The 11,931-nt window shown below is 34.4% G+C and overlaps 1 protein-coding gene across 3 annotated transcripts in view; it reads right to left on the bottom strand.

Moving 5' to 3' along the window:
- Window positions 1-520: 520 nt before the first annotated feature.
- Window positions 521-11,931, bottom strand: part of LOC149807259 (E3 ubiquitin-protein ligase RNF144A-like) — a 38,558-nt gene continuing 27,147 nt past the window's right edge. For all 3 annotated transcript variants that reach the window (XM_089964147.1, XM_089964137.1, XM_089964143.1), the window contains exons 8-9: window positions 7,996-8,085; window positions 521-7,677 (exon numbers count right to left, since the gene is read on the bottom strand). In XM_089964147.1, the coding sequence (XP_089820273.1) occupies window positions 7,534-7,677; window positions 7,996-8,085 (234 nt within the window). In that variant the 3' untranslated portion in view covers window positions 521-7,533. The remainder of the gene's footprint in view (window positions 7,678-7,995; window positions 8,086-11,931) is intronic.

Genomic DNA, 11,931 nt, shown 5'->3' with positions numbered 1-11,931 from the left:
TATATTATTAACCACCAGAAAGGAGTGTGCACTCAATTTTGACCAAATACTGACATAGTGCAAATAGGCAGTCCCTTACATTGATATTTTGCTTTAGATATATAATGGCAAAATCATATTGCAATTATGCTGTGCTGATTACTCTGTAGACTTGCCAATACTTCAAATCTACAATATCACGAGTGGTATTATCAGGAGTAAATAAACTCTTGAGGTTGTATTCTATTGAGAAAACGTGTTTCAGAAGCTATTGTTTTCCACTGCATGAAGCGAGATTTTACTATGTGAAAGTTACTGGTGAAGAGGACCTTGGAGCATCCAGTATTAGAAACACTGATCATGTGTCCGTAATTACCTTGGATAACCACTACAGCTAGGACCATTCATGCATATGTGGGGGGGGGGGGCTCTTCTTGACTTCAACAATTTTTGCTTATATCAACATGCTAACAGTTGCACTTTTAGGCTCCAATAAGACAATACATTGATTAAAAAAATGATATGCACTTATTAACCATACTAAATGAATTTATATTTTATTCATTATGACAACAAAATACATTTGAAAAATAGGATATATGAGAGACATGTTTAGTGAGTTTAGACAGTATATTTACATATATTAACTTGATTAGAAGGCTGCTGTTGTTTCAACCTTAAATATGATTCCACATCCAGCTTGTTTTGGTATTTCAATGCAACAACATGCTAGAAAATGCATCAGGTACATAATGTGCACAGCCCTGGCTGTTGATTCTGTGCTAGCAAAGCTGTAGATTTGGTGGAGATAAAGTTTGTGTGTAGAATATGATCTAGCAAGTGGTGGCAGAAACCAGCCACTGCTTGGTGCACTAAGTTTGAAAACGCCATACAGCAGTGGGGAGAACAGGAAACCAAATGCTAACTGGAGGAGCTATACTTGCTGCAAAGCTAGGTGAATTCACTGTCCCCTTGGAATAAACCCAGAAGTCTGCAGCTCAGGTTGGGAACCACCTGTTTTTTTTATATCGTATAACATGTCTACTTTATCCACTGTTAGCACTCTATGGTCTTAAACTATGTAACAAAGAAAGCAAACCCACAAGGTTAGTTATATTCAACAAATTTAATTCAGTAAGTTATAAAATGTAAACTTCATAGAAACTTCCAGTATTGTGAATTAAATCCCAAATAGTCGTAAAAGTTCTTTAACAAGTCTAACATTGAATATTTTGAATATATTCCTGGTCTTCAATGTGCTGTTGTGCTAAGTCTTGTTTTCACACAATACCAAATTAATATTTAATAGTGACTGCTCCAGTGGCCTAGTGGTTAGATGGTCTGTCTCGGAAGCAGGAGGTTGTGGGTTCAATCCCTGGCCGAGTCATACCAAAGACTTACAAAAATGGTACTAACAGCTCCCTTGTCTGGAGCATTAAAAGGTTAGTGTTATGACTGGTCGGCCTGGTGTCAGGATCATGTGACTAGATGGGACATGATGCCCCAGTGCTGGACATCACTATAAACTGACACACTGCAGACATCGTAGCGATAAGACTGAAGAATTGTTAAAGCTACGTTTAAAATCCTAATCACACACATATTTTAATATTGAAATCAAGGAAGACTTTTTAAATCCAATACTCTTCCAGAACTGCCAACAATTACGATTTTGCTGTAAGTTTTGCAAAAATTACCCTTAAAATACGGACTTACGGCATGCTAGCAAAATGTTTGGAGCTGGGTTTCATCTTAGAATTAGTGAAATTAGTCAGGGAACCAGACTAAATTTACAGCAGCACCTCAGACTCTTAAACCTGTATCTATTTGTTCAAAAGAAGTGTCTGCATGATCAAACTGTTGATTATAGAATTTTTATAAATGGCATCCAGAAAAGCGACTCGTGTTTAATACGAAAGGAAAAATAAGCTTCTACAAAAAGTGGTAATAATCAACATGGAAGAATAGAAAGGAGTATTCAGATTCATGTGAATAAAAGCTGGTAAGGACACAATTACGTTTATTGGACATTACGTGCCAATCTGAGTATGTCTTGTGGCCGGAGATATGGTTGTCATCGTCATGTGAAATGGAAAAGAATTTCCAAGAATTGTGTCAAGTTGAGAGATAGCAAAAAGCCATTGAGCTGCATAGGGTTTGGAACTAGAGTCTGTGCAACTGTATTAGTGATAAATAAAGTCTGTGTACTTTACAAACTTTTCAGTTGAACAGAATGTTTATCGTCGATGCGTTAAACTTTATTATGTTTTCCAGCTTTACAGTAGCAATTAATGATATTTCGTTACACCTTACTGAAAATTAGTCAGTCTTACAGAAAAAAAATCAGTTGCCTTATTGAGATGGACTCGTTAGGGTTGGCAGGTCTGCTTTTAATGAATGAATACTCTCAAATTATAATTTATCACAAGTGAAAGACTGATATGGCTGTTAGTTTAGTACATATGCAAAAGCTCAGCCATTTTCAACCCCAACCCCCCTTTTTGGTGCATAGTGTACTTATTCTACTGCTTCCCCTACCCCACGTATATATGCTTTTGATTAGTTAACCCACCCCCAGTTGCCATATTTGCATGGGTGAGTCTGTGTTCAAGTAACAGACGTGATTCTTCACCATCTTTGATAATCTCAATAACTCCATAAAGTCGTTCAACAAATGTGTACAAATGTTTCTCCTTTATATTTATTCAGTATCTTTTTAGAAATATTAAAACTAGGGTGACATATCAAAAATTGGATGCAGATGACAGTTTTGACTGCAATGAACTGTTCTGGAAACCAGAAAAGGGCTGAGTAGTATGTATGCTTGTGTATATCAAAACTTTCAACAAATTGACAGTGTTAGAAGCCATGGCAATAATTAGGTTAGGAATTAAAAAACTGATGAAAGAAATGCATTTTTTATATCCTTGATGCTATTCATATTTTAAATAAACAGGAAGATTTACAACTACTATAGGTTGTTTGTTGTTGGCTAAGGCATATTGGTGTTACAGTAGCTATAATATAGTTTGCATATAATAAAAGTTATGTACTACTTGGAATTACTCACCCCCACCCATCAATATGCATACATAAGCAAAACTGCACTGAGTGTGTATATAGTAAATGGACAGTCCCTAACTACTTTTTGCCTCCCTTATAAACATTCCAATACTTAAACCATCCAAAGAGAAAACTAATCCAAACTGTACACAGAAACATACTAAGCTAGGCTTAGAATAGGTAATAGTTATTGCTCAACTCAAACCCAAGTAAACAGCCTGTTATAGCTCATCTTAACACAATCTACATTTAATAGCTATGTAATATGATGTTTACAAATGTTCATTAGAATTTACAATCATGGACCAAAATTAAACACAATATATTCAAAACACCACAGCAACTATGGGTGCCAAACTGGCCCTGTTCGTGTGACAAGAATACAGTACACCTATCTAAATCCTATAAATTTCTATACTTATTCACATGTATAAAAAAGTAACCTTATTGAGGGTAACCTATCACAATATACAATAAGCAACATTTACTACTGATCAGAAAGGTATGCACTGGTCAGAAAATCCTTTTGTGCATGCTATGATATATATAATATAGCATATGTGGTAGTGAGCCAAATGCAGGTAACAGTTACCTTTGGTTGTAAGTGCACAGTGCTAACAGAGATGGTTCAAACATAAACAGTATCCAACCAATGAAATTTAAACAATTTCAACAAAATCACTGAAGCATGAAATTTCACATACAGTTCTTTTGCAATAAAGGTGTAGTAACTCAAACTGCATCCCATAATGTTTCATGAATTTAGGTAGGATATAATGCATTTACCAAAACTCATGCCATGACAAATGAACGTACGGAAGCCATTACAAGATGAAATACAGGTGACAATGAGTTTCTGTTGCAAGACTGTGCTGCTTATAGAGATACATATCATCAATTTTATGAGCATTAAATATAAAAATTAATCTAAAGTCAGTGAAGGACAAAATGAAACATGGTTATATATAAATATGTATCTGTGCTATGAGAGAGTACTGCTCACAACAAGATGTATATTCTCACTAAGCTTTGATTCATGAAAGGATAGTATTACACAGCATACCAACAAAAATAATACAAAAGCATAAGTTAACCACAAATACTCAACCTAACACATTAAACCATGGTTTTCTTTTTTGCATGGGTTTGGTAGTAATGCATGTATAAAGTCATCCAATTTTAATGACCAGCATGAACAGTTAAAACCTTGGATCTGAAGCAAAGTCGGAGAATTATTCATTTCTATCATAAAATCAGTCTTGGGAATCATTTTCAGTTGTGTTTAGATATAATTTGAGAGGAATACTTTTTGAAAAAATTATTTATTAGAACTGCAACATGCTCATTGATATTTTGGGTTAAATCACTATTTTCGGATTATTGTGAATTCATTCAAAGACATTCTAGACTATCATATTGATACATCTAGACTGTTGGCACATCAACTTATTAAAGAATTAGTACATCAGCACATTCAATATTGCAATTCATTTGGAACACCATGCTTTTGGTTTTGTGATAGAACTTTTAGGATTGTTGGGGATTTAATTCACATTACTATAAAATCCTTTTAAATTTTTACTTTGTTAATTTAGAGAAATTAATTTGTTGGTTTAATTAAACTTGTTGGTTTCACTTCTTTCTGTTAGTTTAAGACTACATAGTCCTAATAACAATGTGTGCAAAAACTTAATGAAGAATTCACATGCATGTACAAAGTTTGCTTTTTCAGGCTCTCACTGGGTGGGGGGTGTTAGGTGCTATGAACCTACTCCAAACTGATGCCTATGACTAATGAAGGAAGAATGGTTGAGATGCATTTAAGGGTGTGTGGATGCTAACATTGGGATAGTACAAATACCCCTATGCTGAAGAGTCAAGCTAAATAAAAAATAAATCTTTGGCAAATGTGTAGCACAATTTAAACACCAGTTTTAATTTGTAGACCATTTTTCTATGTGTATTTCTTGTTGGACTAGTAGGTCAAAACTGGAATTTTTGGGCTCTCACTTTTAAGTACTAAGAAATATATTAACTAGGTATCATTTTAATGAACATTCACTATGTACAATATAAGATAATATCATTACTATAGGATTAAATGATCATGGTTGGGTATTTATTGATGTGTAAATTTTACCTAATCACTCACAAAGTAAATAAAGTCAGGACTTTACGTAAACTTTGTGAGTGATTAAGTAAAATTTACACATCGATAAATACCGAACCATTATCATTTAATCCTTATAATTCCAATTTACTTCCTGTCTAATATCAGATCAGCAGATTTAACCAACAAAACAATAAGTTTTATGTACATCGAAGTTTTCTTTCATTATCCTCTTAACTGTGATAGAATACATAGCCCTATCTTCACTAGCCAAGATTCATCAATTCTTTATACAGTGATACGGGGTAGAATGTCATGGCGGGTCATGCCAGTGATATACTGTTATGATCATTATTTTAATATATAAAAAATGGTTGTTGCGGTTAAACAAGGAATATTCCTCTTTTTTTTTAAATTACACTTGCGTATGGCATGTGTTGTTATAGCAACGTCATTGTTACTTTCTACGCATTTCTAGCTTTCAAAAGCAAAATCCTGTCCATTTTTAGTGACATCCCTTGGTTGACATATGACCCTGACCTTTAATAATCACTGCTGTAACATGTTGTCAAGATGAAATGCAATAATTTCCGAAGATTGACCTCTAAAGCCTGGCAAATGCCTTCTTCGGCAAAAGGGGCGAGTGTTGGAGTGCAGGAAGGTCCGTGCAATTACATTGTTTTAACTCATAATTTTCGATTTTAAGCTGTGGCTTGTCATTTTTGATCGGAAATCACAGGAGGGGGTGGGTGGGGGCTTGTTATTATTATTAGGGTGTAAGGCATTGATATAGATAAAACTTTTCATCAAATGATCTGGTAACAGGGAACCAAAAGTAGTCCGCAGATTTAATCGATGCGTAAAAAATTCCACATAAGTATCACGTGACCATTTACATCCAATCAAAGCGTAGATAATGCAGTCCATTTATAAAAATTGGAATTATATGAAAGTGGATGTAAATTTTAGCAAATAACTTATTTTAAAGGCTACATAACTGTACAATTACTAACGGTTCCAAGTCAAGCATGAAGATTTGCCACCTCTAAGCATACCAAGAGCAAGAAAATCTTTCACATGCTAAAACAAGGAATGCGATGCAAACATCGTTCTTGAAAGGATGATAGACAAATGCCATAAATCAATCTAATCCAGGTCTGATGACTCAGGGATGTACAATAAGCCTGAGGCACTCTTGCGTGTCATATGAGGTGACTAAAGAGGCAGGAACCATGGTGGTTCATTGATTAAGTGTGCTGAACTTGTTACCTGAAGGGGTGTGAGTTTAAATCCTATTACAGGTTCAGCCCATGTTGGTTACTGTGAAATACCTTTGAGCAAGGCACTTTCCTCCAAGTGGTTAGGCAATAATGGCCTACTTGTGTTGATGTGCTTGAAAACATCAAAGCAAAGCAAACTAAATTAAGTTCAACCTTAATAACTACTGATGATTGCCAACGACTAGGATCAGTTCCTAATATACCATTATAACCTGTTCACATGTTTTCTGGAAGTTTTGCCAATAACTAGGATCAGTTCCTAATATACCATTATAACCTGTTTACCTGTTTTCTGGAAGTTTTACCAATGACTAGGATCAGTTCCTAATATACCATTATAACCTGTTTACCTGTTTTCTGGAAGTTTTACCAATGACTAGGATCAGTTCCTAATATACCATTATAACCTGTTCACATGTTTTCTGGAAGTTTTACCAATGACTAGGATCAGTTCCTAATATACCATTATAACCTGTTTACCTGTTTTCTGGAAGTTTTATCTCTTACTAGATTACAGATACCTTCTGCCAATGCATATACAGTAAACTCAACACTTAACAAACACCACGGGACTATGAAAATGGTATCATTACATATCTAAATTTTGTTATAAATGAGATACAATGTTACATAAAACACCACTGGGACCATGCAATGTGTTTTGTTATATCTATTTCATTACAAACAATTACTTATAAATGGATTTTCAGTATCAAAGACCACACACATTGCAAATACTGAAACTATGATTTCTCATGGATCATTTATGCTGCATAAGTAAGTGTCTGACATCAATTTATATCACATTATATAGATGATGGATGCATCTTTTCTGCATCTGTATAATATTTGGGAATGAAATGCTCTATGTGTCTGTTGTCACAATGCAGACATACCATACCTATCAATTACCAGCTTTATGTATATGGTGGTACAAAATAATGTTAGTATGAGTAGCTAGATTGCTTTCAATCGAATCATGGTGCAAATAATGAAAAGTGAACATTAACTGAGTTAAACACATTTTCTGTCTAGGATGGTTTTCTTAGAAATGAGACAGCATGATTTGAGAGTACTCCTTCCGAATCTGTCTCTCCTGAGTCAAGTTGGCAGTGCATCAGGTTCATCTTCATCACAGCATTTACACAGCTTACATTTACAACAGAGAATACAAGGGGCTGCCAAAAGCAGGAATGGGGAAGCAACCAGTAATAGCACTCCAAACCCAGCAAAAATACCGACCACCTGAAGAAAACAAAGAAAAATAGCTTATAAAATGTCCAATAAATAAACCAGCATTTTTCTTGATTATATATAAATGAAAGATTTTCAAAATGCAATCAACTATACAGACTATAAAATGCAGCAAAGGGGTTGATTTTATTCCAAAGTAATTTAGATTTCTTCAGTTCTTTCTATAGCCACTGCTATGTCTCTATAAGCTGTTAAGCATTTAGTTTTAAATCTTAATGTGCAAATGAATAATGATCAGTCATTGCAAATATTTATTATATCAGCATGCAAGATGGAAGATCAAGGACATAGGTATATATATGTACATACCTGGGTCCTGTGCCATATAACAGAGGCCCGAGAATGCCCAAGTTTATTTTTGCATGGACCATTATCATAGTGACGCAGGAGGAAGTCATCCTGAAATAAAACTGAAATTACTCAGGGTCCAAATCACAAGTGGAATAAGTTACTTCTCCCTCCACAAAAAAATGTAAGAAGCTGAAGACATCGGGGAAGACATAAGGAAGAAGTCAACAAAATTTAGCTTTCACTAGCATATCAACTGAAGGGCATTTTCAGTATCATTTATCATCTACTGCATTCTGTTATTTGGAATTTTCTCTTCCATGTATTGAATGAACAGAATGACAAGTCTTTTTGAAATGCTGACAAGTCTTCTGAAATAAATCAGAATGAGACTTTCTGCAAAGAGCTGTTCAAGATAGTGATGAAAAAAGATTCAGGTAGTCAATGAATTATTTTGTGAACAAAATATTTGAGTTTTCAAAAATGTAATTCAGAAATTTGCCAAAAATAGTTTACTGATGGTTTTCGTAATATTTTTAATAGTCTTTTATTCCCTCATATCACCCGATCGTGCGTGTTTGTTTAAACCAGTTCTGTTTGTTGACTACAATTCATATATTAATTATTTGGAATACCTTGGATATTATCCTCTTGATCAATTTGCACATGACTAACTGATCCCATGGATATTTCTACATCTTGTCTTTAGGTATAAATAGAGTCAGTGTTGGTCTGATTTGTTTATCTTTTCACCTTGGACCAGACAACCTCCTAAGGAAAGCAGTTCATGATTATGTGATTGGTATGGTTGGTGAGTTTGTCCATCAGTACAGCTCACTCATGGGACTATTTAGGGTACATTGTTTGTTTACAAAGTAGCTCCTAATACACAATGCTATTTATGCTATTTTTAGACACATGTGTCATGCAAAATGAAGCCAAAAAAAACTGCACGACTCACACAATGTAAAGTTAGCAGAGAAAAAAAACAGCATGTAACAATAGTGCAAAAATACTTTCTGAATTTATTATGCACCATTTTTTCTTGAACTAAAAAAATAAAATAAAAGAGTCCTGAAGTAGCTGATATTTTATTGGCTGAAAAGAATTTCCATAAATGTATGATAACACTATTTATTCCTTGTAACTGCTGAGTGTTTAAACCATCTCTGATAATGCAGTAACCAAGATTTCAAATTAGCTTGTCATGGTGGACATAAAACGTCATATTGGCATCATTTTTAGTTAGGACCAACAAGACTTCAGAAAAAGTCTATGGTAGAAACCCAATGTTGATGGGACTTTCCATGTCTGAGGACTTTCAAGATTGCTTCCATGGTGGAGATACTGGATCTAGGTTGGCACCAAGCACAATACTGATATGACCAGCCACCAAAGAGTGCTGTTATCATGGTCATAGTGAAAGTCTGACTAGCATCATTTTCATTTGTGACCAACTAGACAGTGTAAGGAAGTCTTTCATTGAAAACCCCACGCTGATATGACCATTTATTCTGGCACTGAGACAAATTTTAAGTTGTTGCTTATTCCTTATCAGTGGTTTTCTCCTCAAAATTTGAAAATAAGTTACAAGTTCTAATAAAACACATAAGTTTCTCTTTCTTTGTTGTAGATTCTCCTGCTTTTGACCTTGATAACAGGATAATGCAACTGCTGTGTGCCAACTATTTGTTTAGCATAGGGTTACACACAATCATGTGCTATTGATAAACTGACACTTAAAATCGCTAGATAGAGGAATTAACCAGCACAATCTTATCAATTGGTTTGGCTCAGTCAGTTTATTAGTGTAATTCTAGCTATGAAGCTTTATCCATGGTGTATGCTTACAGACAAGTTTGGACCTTAAAAGGGAAGCAACTGCAACTTTACTAGTTTTGGTTTCAGCACATCTACATGGTGGCCAGTATATAAGAACCAGCAACCCACGGAAAGCTACTAGTAAGCTTTCATAAATAACCCAGGTTGATCAAGCTGAGACTCAAATTCATGCAGATAGATTTGTGAAGGCGAGGGCCTTAGTCCTCTTGGCCAGCCTTGATTCCGCCAGCTGATACATGAATTTGTGAGTAGTTCATGTCAAATTGATGTAATCAAACCAACTTTAATTGGTGTTTTTAGATCTAATATCCATTAAATATCAAAGTTCATTTATGGAGATAATAATTCTCCTGTATCAATGGAAGCTGTATGTACCCTATTCCATTTTACCGAACTGTTAACCAAATATATTGCCTCTCTTTATGCACCCTGCTGCAATTAAGTTATCAGCTAAGTGGAACAATAATAATAATATAAAAAAAATAATAATGTACAGTAAAGGTTGTTTACTATGTTCGTGGAATCAATGTTTTCTGTAAGAATGTTCAAGTTTAATTTCCTTGGCGGAATTCCTAATTATTATATATTCCAAAGGCTAAATTGGTTATAGCATTTGATTTGTGTGGTTCACCTGAAAAAATGAGCTCAATCGTCTGATCACATGACACACTAAAGCCATATAAACAATGCAGATCATTGAATAGCAAAGATATAACAACAATGGCGCAGTGTAACAGAAGTGTGATAACCATATCATTCATGATTGGAAATTAAAAAAGGCCTATAAAAGTTGCAGGTAAGAAAGGTGTGACAATTACACATCATTCATGATCAAGACTTTAGATTCATCAGTTGCCAGTTCAATGCAATTAAAGTATGAAAAGAAATATATGTTTTGTATATCTTTGACTAAACAAATTAGGAATATTCTTTAGCTATCAATCTATACCTGTATGATGATTAACTTAGTACAGCTCAACATATATCTCTCATGTTCATTCTCAATTCTATTTTGAAAATGACTGAATGTTTGCCACTCAGAATAAAATTGTCTCTGCAGACATAAAGCTAGAAATAATATGAGGACTATAATCAGGGTGAATATGTCTGATTTGTCTAATTTTGCACTTTCAATCATTAGAACTATTTGACGTAATAATGAAAAGATCATTAGTGTTTCTGTATAGATGGGTCTGGTAATGAGGATGCTGATTTCTTAGATTATGCTAATTCTGATAGTGACTCTGTCACATCTGTGATTCCAACAATTGAAGATATTGTTAGTGAACTTAGTGAGCACATGGAAAAAACTTATGTTTCTGCTACTGGAAGTGACAAGCATGATGATGATTCAATACTGTCCATTGTACTATGAGACACTGGGGTTCTATTTACCATGGCAGACATTAGAATGTACCAGCAAGCCAGTTAGGTTCTATTAGCATGACAGGCACTAGAATGTACCTGGAAGTAACACAATTACCATATCAGACATTAGAATATACCTGAAAGCTCAGTACAAAACAATTAGCATCTGCAGGCTATAGAATATATCTGTAAGTTCAGTGTAACACAATTACCATAGCAGGCATTAGAATGTACTTGCAACACAGCGATGTTATAGTTGCCATAAGAAAAAACCTGCAAGCCAGCAAGGTTCTAATTACCATACCAGACATTAGAAAGAACCTGCAAGCCAGCAAGGTTCTAATTACCATACCAGACATTAGAAAGAACCTGCAAGCCAGCAAGGTTCTAATTACCATACCAGACATTAGAAAGTACCTGCAAACCAGCAAGGTTCTAATTACCATACCAGACATTAGAAAGTACCTGCAAGCTGACTGTAACACAATCAACATTTGCATATCAATGAAAAACATATCAACAAAAAAATCTCCGATTAATACAACCATACATTTGAAAATTTCTTTCCAGCCATTTAAATAACAGACTAATTTATTAGTTAAATTATTGAAAAAAGAAGTTGAAACATGAATATAAATTTTACAATTCCATGGATGGCAAACGTATATGTATATCAACCATTTCATCAGATGGTCAGTCTTACTGATTTATCATTTTTGTATTGAATATAACATGTAATTATACACA

Source organism: Sinohyriopsis cumingii, chromosome 1 (assembly GCF_028554795.1).
Source record: "Sinohyriopsis cumingii isolate HCF-2022 chromosome 1, ASM2855479v2, whole genome shotgun sequence".
NCBI lineage: Eukaryota > Metazoa > Mollusca > Bivalvia > Unionida > Unionidae > Sinohyriopsis > Sinohyriopsis cumingii.
This window is presented reverse-complemented; position numbering and strand designations above follow the sequence as displayed.